Source organism: Sinocyclocheilus grahami, unplaced genomic scaffold (assembly GCF_001515645.1).
Source record: "Sinocyclocheilus grahami isolate Dianchi unplaced genomic scaffold, SAMN03320097.WGS_v1.1 scaffold661.1, whole genome shotgun sequence".
NCBI classification, from domain to species: Eukaryota; Metazoa; Chordata; class Actinopteri; order Cypriniformes; family Cyprinidae; genus Sinocyclocheilus; species Sinocyclocheilus grahami.
In genome coordinates, this window is record NW_015505840.1 from 777580 (window position 1) to 793114 (window position 15535).

At 38.3% G+C, this 15535-nt stretch overlaps 1 protein-coding gene across 2 annotated transcripts in view; it reads left to right on the plus strand.

Moving 5' to 3' along the window:
* The window catches only part of slc8a2b (solute carrier family 8 member 2b), an 82655-nt gene extending 67701 nt beyond the window's left edge, over positions 1 to 14954 (plus strand). The window contains exons 4-13 of one of the 2 annotated variants that reach the window (XM_016242511.1): positions 2091 to 2318; positions 2833 to 3177; positions 3792 to 4247; positions 5756 to 6132; positions 8436 to 8539; positions 10086 to 10103; positions 10619 to 10743; positions 11559 to 11658; positions 12777 to 13055; positions 14282 to 14954. In XM_016242511.1, coding sequence (XP_016097997.1) covers positions 2091 to 2318; positions 2833 to 3177; positions 3792 to 4247; positions 5756 to 6132; positions 8436 to 8539; positions 10086 to 10103; positions 10619 to 10743; positions 11559 to 11658; positions 12777 to 13055; positions 14282 to 14658 — 2409 coding nt within the window. In that variant the 3' untranslated portion in view covers positions 14659 to 14954. The remainder of the gene's footprint in view (positions 1 to 2090; positions 2319 to 2832; positions 3178 to 3791; positions 4248 to 5755; positions 6133 to 8435; positions 8540 to 10085; positions 10104 to 10618; positions 10744 to 11558; positions 11659 to 12776; positions 13056 to 14281) is intronic. The other variant, XM_016242512.1, reaches the window with a different exon arrangement.
* Positions 14955 to 15535: the final 581 nt, after the last annotated feature.

Genomic DNA, 15535 nt, shown 5'->3' on the forward strand with positions numbered 1-15535 from the left:
ATATAATTTCAATTTTAATTTTTAATGTAATCATTTTAATATAAACTATAATAGTATCTCAATGATAGTAAAATAACACTGGCTGTTTCTTTGTAATTTTTTTGGGTAAAATTTACTAACAATTTCTGAGTGAAAATGGTTTCTTTCTTCTAAATTTTGTAAACCGGGCATCTTAAGCAAGTCTATGCTGGTTTATCTGTCTTAATCTGGTTTCCCCATCTGGATCCTGACCTGGATTTCTACTTTTAGAGGGGTTTTCACACTTTTTGTTGTTATTTTTTTTTTCAGGGCACTTCCAGTTTCCGTAGCATGTAAAAACAGGACGACAAATTGTGTTTGATGCCCATTTTGATGGGTTAAACAGCTTCTTTGCCCTTCAAGATGGAGATAGTTAGCGAGATCCATGCTGTGTAAGATCTGGCCTGCAGACCGCAGCTCCCGCTAATGAGGATCCAGATCATGTTTATTAATGAGACAGGTTCGTCCCTGGTCTTCCACCGCATGGAATTGACAAGTCTGCCTGCGGGAGACGTGCACCACAACATTTAGCACATCTAGCTGAGCTTTATTGCCTCACATTTGTCTCTCTTTTGTTTGTCACTCTGCATCACAAGATCTAATGTGTTAGGACATCCGTCAGGCCACCACGCTTCACTCAAGGGTTTCACGTACACATTGTTGTTGTACGGCTAATGCATCTAAACAACATGATCACAATGCATCGTTCATCTTGAGATGTTACAGTCTTCAGTGAAGGAAACAGTCAAGCAGAATATTCAGGGGATTTTTGGCATCAGAAGTGTGAAATCTCATCACAAGCTCAGCCAGAAAGCAGGCACGGGGTGAATTATCTGTTTTTCACAGACCGTTCCCAAAGGCTCGCCGCTCTGCTGGTGTTGATATAGAGAGATATCAGGGATAGAGCCACACGCATTGATAAGCAACACCTGCGTGCTTCTTATTTCATTCTTTCTATTTTATCTTACGCAGGGACATTCACTTCGTTTTCAAGGATGTTCAGTGAATGTGACATATCTTGCATTCAATGCACTGAATGTTATTGAATGTGAACAACACTCACTGATCTGATGTTGAATGGAAAGTGACACAATACGTCTGTTGTTTAGTTGTTCTGACTGTTAATTCATTTAATTCAAGCTTTTAAACACTTATATGTGTGTAGACTGAATGCTGCGCTCCATTCAACTTGGAAAGACTGAATTTACAACGAAATCAGAATTGCAACATCCAAAAAAAATAAACATTTATGTATATATATAATTAATAAAAAAAATATTAAAAACAAAAAAATGAACTTAAATGATTTTAGCAAATGGATGCAATATAACAAAGAGTGAAAAATTTAAGGGGGTCTGAATACTTTCCGTACCCACTGTATATATATATAATTAATAAAAAAAAAATTTTAAAGTGTTTTATCTAACATTATCTTAGAAATGTTGCATTTACAGCTGTTCTAAAATTAATCAAACTTGAATTAAAAAGATGAATTACTCAAACTTAAATTTTAAAAATAATAATAAATTAAAAATGTTGTTTTTCTTAAAAACGTGTTGCATTAGGTTACATTTGCAACTAAGTGTAATAAAATAAATAACTTGGTACTAAAATGACTGAATCTTGAATTAAAAAATATAAATATTTAAACTACTAAAACTAATACATAAGTACATAAAATTACTAAAACTTAAGCAAAAGTAAAAACTGGAAATATATAAATATAAGCTCATTTAAAATATTATTAAATAACATCACAGTATATATAATGCTAAAATAACATCACAGTATATATAATGCTAAAATAACACTGGTTTCATCAATTGAAGGCATTTATGTTTGGAATTCGAGCAATAAATCCTTTCTCTTTCATGTTAATTTGATTTTGTTTTAAACAATTGCAACGTATAAAACTCTTCACAACAATTTTGTCAGTCGCTTGGTTTCTATTTTTGTTGTGTCATGCTGAGTAGCCCCACCCACAGTGAAATCTCATTGGCCCAAAATCCTTCTCCAAATTAAACAGCAGATATGTTGTGATTGGCTGATTTTGTCATGTGTGTGTATTTCAGGTGTGTGGTCATGGTTTTGAGTCCGGTGAGCTCGGTCCTGCCACCATTGTGGGCAGCGCTGCCTTTAATATGTTTGTGATCATTGGAATCTGTGTGTGGGTGATTCCTGACGGCGAGGTGAGGAAGATCAAACATCTGAGAGTCTTCTTCATCACCGCATTCTGGAGTATCTTCGCTTACATCTGGCTCTACCTGATCCTGTCCATCATCTCACCTGGAGTCGTGGAGGTGTGTGTGTGTGTGTGTGAGAAAGAAAGAAAATGAACCCTGTTTTAGAATTGTGACATTATTTTCATGGCAGTTAAGATAATACCAAATCTCATTAGTGAATGGCTAAAAAAATCTCTTTCTTATTACTGAAATGTGAAAAATAATGATATACAGTAATGAGAATCACCATTGAGAATATTGAGAATTACCGAAAAGCTAAGTAACTGTCTGGACATTATATTCATGAGAGTTTTGCAGGGAAATGTGCATAAATATCATGAAAATAATAAAAAAAAACTGCCAAAAATATATTAACCTGCCTAAAAATTACTGGGGGTTTTTCTCTTAATCGAAAATATATACTTTTTTCTTACTTGGAAATGTGACCTAGAGATGTTGGGAAATTTGTTCATATTTACAAGTACAATTTTTTTCTCACAAGTCTCATTAAAGAAATATACTCATTAAATGAGTATAAATGTTGTTTATCTACTGGTACTTTGCTGTATTGGTGTGAATGCGTGTGTTGTAGGTATGGGAAGCTCTGGTCACTCTCTGCTATTTCCCCGTTTGTGTGATTCTGGCCTGGATTGCTGACCGGCGCCTCCTTTTCTACAAGTACATGTCCAAACGCTACCGAGCCGACAAAAGGACCGGTGTTGTTGTGGAGACCGAGGGGGACATGACCCCCAAAGGTATGGAGATGATGATGGATGGCAAGTTTCCATTGAGGGCCGGAGCCGTAGGGATCGGCACACAAGAACATTACCAGGATGGAACCGGGAACACAACAGGCACCATGGCTACTCTACCCAACTCCAACAGCACGACCGTTTACATGGACGGTGCCAAGGACCTGGATGAGAGCCGTAAAGAAGTGAGAAAAGACACACACAGTCATTTAAACATAAACATTTATACATAAATACTTGGGCATACAGTAATAAATACAAGGAAGTTCACCACGGTCAACATGTTTCTCATCCTGACAAACCGAAACACTGTAATATAAAGTATGGAGCCCTCAAAGAGACGAGGTGATGGGAGGAAAATTTTTATTTCTATGCATTTACATTCTCTCATAAAGATTTTGCGTTCCCCCAAGAAACTTCACCTATGAAAAATGTATCTGAGTAATGCAATACTTTTGCAAGAGAACCCAATACTTTTGTGAGACAACGCTAATGTTTTGCTAACAAGTACAAAAGCATTGAAATTGAAACTAACCCTTTTAATGTAATTCGAATTTGTGTATGAACCATGAAGTGTAAGAACCAATGTTGTTTGGTGTCATTCACGTCAAACCTGGCAGATTACATCAGATTAAGGGGTCAAGTTTGAATATGTGAGAGCTTTCAGATTTGCAAGCTACCGCTATTGTCAGGTTTGGAACAATGTGAGGGTGAGCAAATGATGACAGAGCGTTCATTACTTGCCACGAACAGCCCATATTTTTTCCCCTTTCCTTGACCTTTGAATGTTCCTTGGCAGGTGATCCGTATCCTGAAGGAACTGAAGCAGAAATATCCAGATAAGGAGTTGGATCAGCTGGTGGAATTGGCCAACTACTACGCCCTCCTCCATCAGCAGAAAAGTCGTGCCTTTTACCGCGTCCAGGCCACACGCATGATGATCGGGGCCGGTAATGTGCTGAAGAAACACGCAGCCGATCACGCTCGCCGTGCTGCCGTGACAGGTGGCGATGAGGCTTTGGAGGAGGACGACTTGGCTGTCTGCAGCCGCATCTCCTTCGAGAGTGCGCACAGCCAGTGCATGGAGAACTGCGGCACCATCGCAATACCCGTGGTGTGTCGAGGAGGCCTGGGGGAGAGCACTTTCTATGTCGACTACTGTACAGAAGATGGCACAGCCAACGCCGGCTCAGATTATGAGTACTGTGAAGGGACGCTGGTGTTCAAACCGGGAGAAACCAGGAAAGAAATTAAGGTGAGGAGGAGGGAAAGAAAAATCCATGTGAAATCTTGTCTACCAGTTGAAACCCTTTTATCTTGTCCAAATGGATCCTTTATGATCATTAGTTGGTCCAAGCTTGTCTAGATGGTTAACTATTTGAATTACCTGCTAGTTTAGGGGTGTCCAGTGCTGCTAACGTCCTGCAGAGTTTAGCTCCAACACACTTGCCTGGAAGTTTCTAGTGAGTCTGAAGATCTTGATTAGCTGGTTCAGGTGTGTTTAATTAGGGTTGGAGCTAAACTCTGCAGGTAAGTGACCCTCAAGGAACAGGATCGGACACCCCTGCTCTAGTGGGTCTGGTCTCGACTGGGATATCTCAGGTATCCAAACTTTGCATGAAAATTGCTTTCTTTGGAAGTTTTCTAAGATGTCCACACCATACAGTTTGGTCCAGATGAAACTGGTAGATGGTCATTAGCTGCTCCAAGCTGGTCTAGCTGGTTAACTAACTTTAATTGTTGAACTACCTGCTAATGGATCTGGTCTTGACTAGGGAAGGGTCTCAAGTATCTGAATACTCTGAAGTGACACCAATGATTGATCCTCAAATCAGTATTTCCGTGAACTTTGAGTTATTAGAAGTTGCTTTCTACATGAGTTTCTAAGAACATGTCCACAACATAAAGTTTGGTTCAGCTGAAACCTGTAGATGGTTTTTCATGGTTTCTACCTTGTCCAAACTGATCATTTATGGCCATTAGCTGGTCAGGAAGTTGAACTACCTGCTAGTGATTCTTGACTCAACTGGGATGGTCTCAATTATCCAAATTTTGCATGGAAGTTGTACGTTTTCTAAGAATACTGCATGTCCACAGCATATAGTTTGGTCCAACTGAAACCAGTAGATGGATTTACATGGTTTCTACCTTGTCCAACTTTATGGTCATTAGCTGGTCTAAGTTGGTATAACTGGTTAATAAGTTGAACTACCTGCTAGTGGATCTGGTCTCAAGTATCCAAACTTTACATGAAAGCTCCTTTCAATGTAAGTTTTCTAAGAACATGTCCATAACATACAGTTTGGTCCAGCAAAGTTTTTGACCAAAAGGTTTTAATCTACAGTAGTACTGATTCTTGTACGTCCATTTTTTAGGAATCTTTAATGAACAGGTTTTCCCAAGGACAATGCTTTAGTACCTTAACAACCGCTTCCAAAGAAAAAAAACTCTTTATCTTTCATGTAGTACACTTCCTTTTAGACAATCGTCCACTCCACTGAGATGAACAGGGCCGTGAATCCATGACAACAGTGCTGTAGTGTCTGTCATTGGTTGAGTGGCAATGATTGACAGTCTCTTTGCCAAAAAGACTGAGAGAGGATTCAGAGTGATGGACACATTGATCAGAAAAGTCAGAGCTCTACAACTCCTTGTGAGATGAATGTTAAGTTCCTGTTGTACTTGTCCAAGAACTATTTCTGTGCATGTTCTAAACTTTACTGAAGTAAAACAGTTTTACTGAAAGTATGTCTGTCTTTCTAGGTGGGCATCATCGACGATGACATCTTTGAGGAAGATGAACATTTCTTTGTGCGTTTGTTGAACCTGCGTGTTGGTGATGCGGAGGGTATGTTTGAGAGTGACGACGCAGATCAGGCTCCCAAGGCCCAGCTGGTGGAACCGCTAATGTCCACAGTCACCATCCTGGATGACGACCACGCGGGGATCTTCACTTTTACGGACCGCCTGTTGCGAGTGAGTGAGAGCGTGGGTACCATGGAGGTGACAGTGGTCCGGAACTCCGGTGCCCGTGGGACCGTGATCATTCCGTACCACACAGAGCCCGGAACGGCCCAAGGGGGAGGAGTCGACTACGAGGACGCGTACGGAGAGCTGGAATTCACCAACGACCAGACAACGTGAGTGTATAAAACACAAGAAAAGACGGAATAAATCTGTGTGTGTCTGTGCAAAACTCACTTCCACAATGCAAGGTATGTAGTTGTTAAAGGGGTCCTATTATGCTTTTTCACTTTTTCAACTTTTTCAACTTTAGTTAGTCAGTAATATTGCTATTTGAGCATAAAAAATATCTGCAAAATTACAAAGCTCAAAGTCGATTTCAAAAGGAGATATTTTATTTAACACAAATCACTTTTCAAAAACGACAACGAACGACTCGTTTGGACTACAACGCATATTTTCCGGGATTTGTGATATCACAAATATCGACGAATGGGACGAGACCTGGTTGAGCTGCACTAGAGAAGGCAACGAGTGTTATCACTATGTCGGAGACACGCTAGCTTTCCCAAGGCAGATGAACTTAGAGTGGTTACAATCATCCGGGTTTAAATCGGGTTGATATTGATTTGATATTGACGCAATATTTACACTGAAGCTCGCAGGCGGCTATGGTAAGGGGCATGACATTTCCCGACCAGGCGCCGAGTGCTGCCAATCACAACACACACTGGCAGAGCTAACCAATCACAGCACATTTCGTATTTCAGAAGGTGGGCTTTCATTTGATACAGGAACTATTCAAGCCATTCATGCCAGACTGGGGAGAGAGGTGTTGTAATAACGTAAAATATGTGAAAAAGAATGCGTTTTTCAAACAACCTAGTCTGAGAGCCTGTTCTAGTACACCCCCCAAAACAAAATCAAGACTTTGTAAAAGAGCATAATTAGGACCCCTTTAAGGGTGTGAATCTTCACTGGTTTCACGATTCGATTTGATTATCATGTCAACGATTCGATTCAATCCTGGGGTGTTGCTAGGGTGTTCTGAGTGGTTACTAGGCAGTTACTAAGGTTGCTATATAGTTGCTAGGGCACAATGGGGGGTTGCTAAGGTGTTTTGAGTGGTTACTTAAGAGTTGCTATTAGGGGTGTGCCCGAAGCCTAAATTCATATTCGGAAAGGCACGGAAAATGTCTGGCAAGTACTGCCGCTCCGTAGTATACAAAGATTACGTGTGATCATGAATTGCAAGAGAAAGCACTCAATTATATGTGTATATTTTTTTTGTCCCATCTCGTATTTATTCCCTTTAGGGGTTCCATAGTACACCAGAACATGGTATTCGGCTTCAGGCACATCCCTAGTTGCTAGGCAGTTTCTAGGGTGTTTTGAGTGGTTACTAGAAAGTTGTTCAGCAGTTGCTAGGGCATTCTAAATGGTTGCTAACTGATTTAAGTGAGAGGAGTCCTGCCCCTTGATGCCTCTTCTTGTGGCTTGGGTTTCTCCTCCAGTGTGGGAATTTTCCACCTGGTGGACAATAAAACAGGTGAAAAAAATCTCAAGTTGCTTAGTAACTTCCTAGTAACCACTCAGAACACCCTAGTTCCTGTGTCTAGTCTCCTAGTAAAGTAACAGCTCATACCTCTCTTTTGAGATATTATTCATGTTCGGTAGGCCTTGTTCAAATCCCCGGAGTATGAGTGATATTGATAGTGATGCTTGCGTGCTTATTATGTGTGGGTCAGTAAGATCATTAGTGGATGCATTGCATCCCTCTGTCTGGAGTATTTTCTGTCTTTGCCGAATGAACGTGACACTGTCCTACATTATGGATGAGCACTAAACATTACTATTTTCCTGTGTGTTTGTTAGGGATGGGGCTGAATACAACACCACTCAACAAATTAGTGCCCTTTCAAAGCACTGTGGATTTAGTTTCTATGTGCAATGAGGTTTATATTTGCACATTTTATTGTGAGTGGGAGCGTGTGGGGGGGAGTTTATGAATGTGATTAAATATTGACATGCAGCCTTTTGAAGTGATTTAAATGCTGACATTTTCCATGATTTGTGTGAGCATGTTTTTGTGCCTTTTGTGTGTGTGTGTGTGTGTGTGTGTGTGTGTGTGTGTTGTTCATTTATCAGCTCTTTTAATGTGATTTCATATCAGGGTGGAGCGCTGCTGTTCGTGACCCCAGAGGAACAGCATTAAGTATTTATAAGGCCCTGTGTGTGATGTGTGTGTGTGTGTGTGTGTGTGAGAGAGAGAGAGCGAGAGAGTGTGTGTGTCATTATGCAGCTTTCTGACATTTTCCTATTTAGTCACAATTTAGTCACTTGTCCCAGTAATCGATGTGAGACTTCAAAGCCACCACCTGAATGTCTGATTACTTGTGTCTGCTTTGTGTGTGTGTGTGTGTGTGTGTGTGTGTGTGTGTGTGTGTATTTGTGTGTTTGTGTGTGTGCGCATCTGCAGTCAGACCCTTCAGGTGAGGATCACTGATGATGAAGAGTACGAGAAACATGAGAATTTCTTCATCGTTCTTGAGGAACCGCGCTGGCTGAAGAGAGGAATCTCAGGTGTGTGTACAGTATGTGTGTTGCACTGTAAGGACTATGAGATTAACTCTATTAGTTTTTAGAGTGGTTTTGGGCATTCATCTGACATTCGGGTTCAAGTGGTTTCCGATACAGTTGGCTCCGCTCCCAGCCCTAATGAGCTTCCTTCCTAGGCAGTATTTTTAGGCTTCATAGGCGTGTTCCAGGCTTTTCCAAATGGAAGACTGTGAAATGATGCTGCTTTATAAGATACCTTGTTTTTGACCAAAATGTAAATGCACATATATGCAATAAATATAATAATAATACATAAACAATATATAATAATAATTAATATTAATAAAGTACAATAATACATATATATTTCATTCATAATCATATATTTAAATAAGTTATAGCCCTGCAATCGTCCAACGATCTGACTATCAGTCATTCTGTCCTTCTGTCTGTAAGGCCTATAAATCCTTCAGGCCTCAAGACGTTTTAAACTATTTGTTAAACTTTTAAACAAGTATTTAAGCAAACATTTGAAGTCTAAATTCTAGCCAAACTTTGATTTTATAGTACAAATTGCAGTTATATGAAATGCTTAGAATTTTAATTCTACTTCTTTTAATTTAAATTGCAACATTCAACATTCTGTCTGGTAGCTCAATTCACTTCAAATTTAAAAGACTTTTTAAGTTCTGAATTGAACTTCTGAATTGAAAATCTGAATCTTCGCACAGCCCTATTGTCATTGTTCACATTTATACTCACCATTATATATATATATATATATATTAAACAATGTTTTAATTCAGCATTAAAAAGTATCAATGGAAAATAGTTTTTATTAAATAAAAATATTATATTTCACCCAATATTTGTGTATGCTTTTATCATTTCAATAACAATGATAATAATCATCATCATATTAAAATTGTGTATTTATTGTTGTTGTTGTTGTTGTTGTTGTTGTTATTATTATTGAAATGATAAAAGACATATTCAGATATTGGGTATTAAGAAGAATCACCATCGTAAACAACAAGAAGACGAAGAAATTATAGGTTTTAGAATATTATTTGTTAGCCTAGCAACCACTTAAAAAATAAAATGCATACATGCATAATTTCTGTTAGATTTTAATGCTGATTTGACATTGAAAAGAGATCGTGACTGTCGCTCATGCTCCTGTATCACTGTATAATAGCAGCCTGAGGGTGTTTCTAAGATGGTCACCAAATGCACTGAATTGCCTTAAAGGGACTTTGCTCTGCTGGAGTCAACTATTTGACACTAATGGATTCAGCTGTTAGCAGCAGTGTTGCTTGCGTGCGTGATGTGCACAGCGCTATTTGTCTGAGCCTTTCAGATCAGTCACTTATGAAATGCTGTTTTTGTTAGGATGCTGTTTTAGTATTCAGAGAAGCAGCTCACTAGGGTTTGGAGCAGAGCCACAGTCATGGGATACATACATGTAGATGCGTGTGTGTGTGTGTGTGTGTATATGTGTGTTTATTAATGGAGTAAACTCATCTCCAGCACTAACTCCATCTCTCTTGTCCCTCCTTACATCACGCAGCCCTGCTGCTGAACCAAGGTAAGGTTTCAGATCAACCTCTGATCAGCTGACATGTGTCCACACTAGCCCTCATGTTACACACTCAGCAGAGAAGAGAGAAGGGGCTAAAAGCTTCTCTAAAGCCATGAGGGATGTGATTCCGGTGTGAAAAAAGGGATCAAGCGCAGACCGTTGAGAGAGAGAGAGTTCAAAACATTTGACAAAGTAAAAAAATATCTCAATGGTAGCTGTCGCAGTCCAATCAATTCCAATTTATACTCACTCTGTTACTGAAGCATAATGGGTTGTGAATGACATTTTAGTTGGTAGATTCACAATCTGGCACACATGCATTCAGAACGTCTCTCAGAGCTTGTGTTGTTTTGTTCGTGTGCGTGTCGTGCTGTGATACATGGCGTCTTATCGATCGCTGGAGCTGTTGTGTTTTTGATTGACAGGTAGGGGGTGTGCCCTCCGTTTCCGGTCTGTTGTATCTCATCCATTCTTTTCTGTCTTCTGTCTGTGTCCTTTCTTTTATCGTCTCTGGCTTTCAGAGGATCCGGAGGGACAGATGAGTGCGGAGGAGGAGGAGGCCAGGAGGATAGCGGAGATGGGGAAACCTATCCTGGGGGAGCACAGCCGTGTGGAGGTGGTGATCGAGGAGTCCTATGAATTTAAGGTATCACAGTTAAAAACACCGAATTTTATTATTATTATTATTGAATTTTTTCTATGAATTTTCTGTAAGGTTTCACATCTGAAAACAGAAAATAGTCAGTCCATATTTTATTTTATCAAAGAGTTCTATAAATTTACTGTAAGGTATCTGAAAACATTTTTATTTAATTTTATTATATATATATTTTTTTTTTTATTTATTTTTTTTTTTATATAAAAACATGATGGATTTTTCATCTGTATCTCCCAACCCTAGTCCTCTATCTGTTCTCTAAATCAGTGTTTCCCAACCGGGGTGCCGTCTGTCGAGAGCAGGGGTGCCGTGTAACATAACAGTTGGATGTGGTCCAAATCTGACATTTCTTTTTTTAAATTGTGAACAGGGAAAATCACATTGAATCTGATCTTTTCAGATCTAAAATAATAATAATAATCATAGTAATTATTATACTTATTATGAATATACCATATATATATATATATATATATTATTATTATTATTATTGTGAGCAGGAAAATCCAATATTTTCAGTTATATATTTGATATTTTCAGTTATAATAATACCAATAAATAAGTTGAATGCATATCTTTTGTTCAGAATATGACTTCAATGTTGAAAAATGTAATGCAGTGTACATCATAATTGTGCATTATATTAAATGATATAATGAAATGTGTTATTGATGTTGATAACAGGGTCCCAAGAATGAGCACAGTCCCAATAACCTCCCATAAAAAAAAATCAAAACTGAGCAGGAAATCAGAATTGGGCTCTGAATGGTGGGAATGTTTGAGTGATCGGTGCTGTGTTTCAGAGCACCGTTGATAAACTGATCAAGAAGACTAACCTGGCGCTGGTGATCGGCACTCACTCCTGGAGAGAGCAGTTCGTGGAGGCCGTGACCGTCAGCGCAGGTCGGATGTTCAGTTGCTCTCTTTTAAAATAGAAGTGCATTGTATGAGTCACGCTGTATAAATGTCATTGGCTCAGCAATTCTGACTTAATAAAACACATAATGAGGCTCTTATGTTCTCAAGCTGCTCTTTTAAAAGCTCAGTCTCAGAAGCTCTGAAAGCAAGAGCTCACCTACAATGATGCTTTTGGAAGAATTTGTGCACCTTTACAAACCTGTATGATTTTATTTCTTCCATGAACACAAAAAAGAATAAATAGTGTAGAATTTCCAGTGTGCCATTTTCTGTAACCATAAAAATAGTCCATAAGATAAATGTTAACTGAAATAAAATGAATATATATATATATATATATATATATATATATTTCAATAAAATATAAAACTTTTTTTTAGGTAGTTCCCAAAGCAACATTTCTCTCAACTCGATGTACTAAAATAAGACTAAAATTGAAATAAAGTTTTCAAAAAAGCTATATAGACATATACAAACTACTACTAGTGACAAAAACACAGTCAAATTATTACAATTAATTATTTCAGCTAGTTGACAAGGCAGCATTTCTCTTTTTAATTTAGTTTAACTTGTACTAAAGCTAACATTTAAATTAAAATATATATAAAAAAACTACTAAAATGACAAAAACAGTTTAAAGTTAAAATGGAAAATATAAACATACACACTGATTTAAAATATTAATAAAAACGATAATAGTGTCAGTGATGCTCTAATAACACAATACGTATTTTTTGAAGTTGTAAATAAAGATTATTGAGGTATGATTTACAAGATAATGATATTTCAGTCTTCTTACTTCACAATTTCACGTTCAGTTCAACGCGTCACCTGCCGATTCTTCGCAAATATTTGCTTTACTAGCAATTTATGAGTGACAATTGTTTCTACACCTAATTGTTTTTATTTATTTTGTTTTTTGAAGACACAATATTATTTTAACTTCTAAAATTCTAATTCCATGAGAATACCTCTACAAGTATTGAGGAAAGTTGTTTGTGTCAGTGATGTGATCCTACCATCTGGTGGTTTGTCATGGTAATGACTGTGCATGTATCGTCCAGCATTTTCTTTAATTTGTTAATTATGTGTGGCATCCTCAGGTGACGGGGATGAAGATGTAGAGGAGGGTCAAGAGGAGCGTCTCCCGTCCTGCTACGATTACTTCATGCACTTCCTGACGGTGTTCTGGAAGGTTCTGTTCGCATTCGTTCCGCCCACGGAGTACTGGAACGGCTGGGCCTGCTTTGTGGTGTCCATCTCTGTAATCGGCCTCCTGACTGCTGTCATTGGAGACCTGGCGTCGCACTTCGGCTGCACCGTGGGCCTCCGGGACACCGTCACCGCAGTGGTGTTCGTCGCCCTGGGCACTTCTATCCCAGGTGTGCTTGACATAATGACACTTCAGCCACACTGTAAAAAGTCTGAATGTCACTGCGATAGATTCTGAAAAATGCACAACACACACTTTTCACTTTTCATTGGGAAAAAAAAAACTGTTTTTCATTTTGTACTGTTTTTAAATGATAAAAGTGAAAAAAAAACAAAACTATTGCTTCAGAGTCACATGATCCTTCAGAAATCATTCTAATATGCTGATTTGCTGCTCAAGAAATATGTGTTATTATTATCAATGTTGAAAACAATTGTGCTGATGCATATTTTTGTGGAAACTATGATTTTTTGATGAATAGAAATGTCAAAAGAACATCAAATATTTTAAACAGAAATCATTTGTAATGTTATATAAATGTCTTCACTGTCACTTTTGATCAACTTAATGCATACTTGATGAATAAAATAATTAATTTCTTTAAAAAAAAAAAAAAAAACATATTTGTGACCCTGGACCACAAAACCAGTCATAAGGATCAATTTTTTAGAAGTTGAGATTTATGCATCATCTGAAAGCTGATGTATGGTTTGTTATAATAGGATAATATTTGGCTGAGATACAACTATTTGAAAATCTGGAATCTGAGGGTGCAAAAAAATCTAAATATTGAGAAAATCGCCTTTAAAGTTGTCCAAATGAAGTTCTTAGCAATGTATATTACTAATCAAAAATTACGTTTTGATATATTTACGGTAGGAAATTTACAAAATATCTTCATGGAACATGATCTTTACTTAATATCCTAATGATTTTTGGCATAAAAGAAAAATCGATCATTTTGACACATACAGTGTTTTTTTTGGCTATTGCTATAAATATACCCCAGCGACTTAACACTGCTTTTGTGCTCCAGGGTCACATTTTTGACCTCAAACATTTTAACAGTTGTATTTACAGGTTTATATTACAATTTAGTGAAAGTAAATGACACATACCTGTACGCAAAGCTGCTAAAATTCACATTAAAATTTATTTTACATTGTAGTATTATTATTAATAATGATATTAAATGTAAATATCTAATACATTGTCTTATCATATATATTTATTATTTTTTTATATTATATTAAATTAGATTAGGTCCAGAAATTGGAAAAGTTATTAGCTGATTTTGATCATTTGCAAATATGAAATATTGGCCAGGTTATCAACCTTGTCGATATAAACGTCACTGATGTCTGTATTTTCTCATGCTCTCTGTCTCTCCTTCAGACACATTCGCCAGTAAAGTCGCCGCTACTCAGGATCAGTACGCAGATGCCTCCATCGGAAATGTCACGGGCAGCAACGCGGTCAACGTGTTTCTGGGCATCGGCGTGGCCTGGTCCGTGGCGGCCGTGTACTGGGCCATCCAGGGCAAGCGCTTTCTCGTGGATCCCGGCTCGCTGGCTTTCTCCGTCACCCTCTTCACTATTTTCGCCTTCATCTGCATGGGGGTGCTGCTGTTCCGGCGCCGGCCGTCTATCGGGGGAGAGCTGGGCGGCCCTCGTGTCTCGCATTTGCTCACTACGCTCCTCTTTCTGGGTCTGTGGCTCCTCTACATCATCTTCTCCAGCCTTGAGGCCTACTGCCATATTGAGGGCTTCTGAAAGGAGAAACAGGGAGCAAACACCACACACTTATATCTACAAATAAATCTAAAGGGGTTTTGAGGCTCTATAAGCCACATAAATCAACACAAATCTGCACACACACTTACAAAACACATCGTTGAATGCACTAATGCAAATCATTCAACTTCGATGAGACCTGGAGGAGAATCTGAGGTGAAAGAGAAAAAGAGATGATGTTGGAGAGAGATGAAAGAAGAGGAGTTTTGTGAAAAAGGAAGCAAAGGGTGTAGCAAAAGAGGGCAAAGATGAGTGTAATGTACTATAAAGGGGGAGCGACGAAACCAGTGAACCACCCCTTTAAGATTCCAGGAATCTGTATAGGCAGCAAAATAGTGGCAAACATAGTCTGGCTTAAGACTAGAATAGAGCAGCGGTAGCTCATGGACAGAAGATGGTAATTAAAACATTATCGTTTTAAAATGGAATTAAAACATTATCAGAGTCTCAATATTCTGCTAGATTAACTTTCATCCTCTGATCAAGCCATTTTGACCCGAAATGGCTTCATTTAAATTTGTTTTTAAATTGAGTGTTCATCTGAGTCGCATTGAATCTAGATATTTATTTTTACATGAATACTTGTTCTACACCTCAACATTCCCCGTAATTCAACGAACAAAACATCTTATGACATCACAATGACTGGGATCTTCTGAAACGGAACACTGGTCATCATGATTTGAATCTTCAGTTGTTACATTCATTCTGCACTTTACACAGCCTAGAGACAATGGAGATCCTCTTTTAAAAGTGTCAATGTAAAAATTCCATGAGAAAACACTCGCCGTCATCTCCATATGCTCAAGCGTCAAGCCACTGGGATGTACGCAAAACTCTTTCCCCGTAGCAGTGT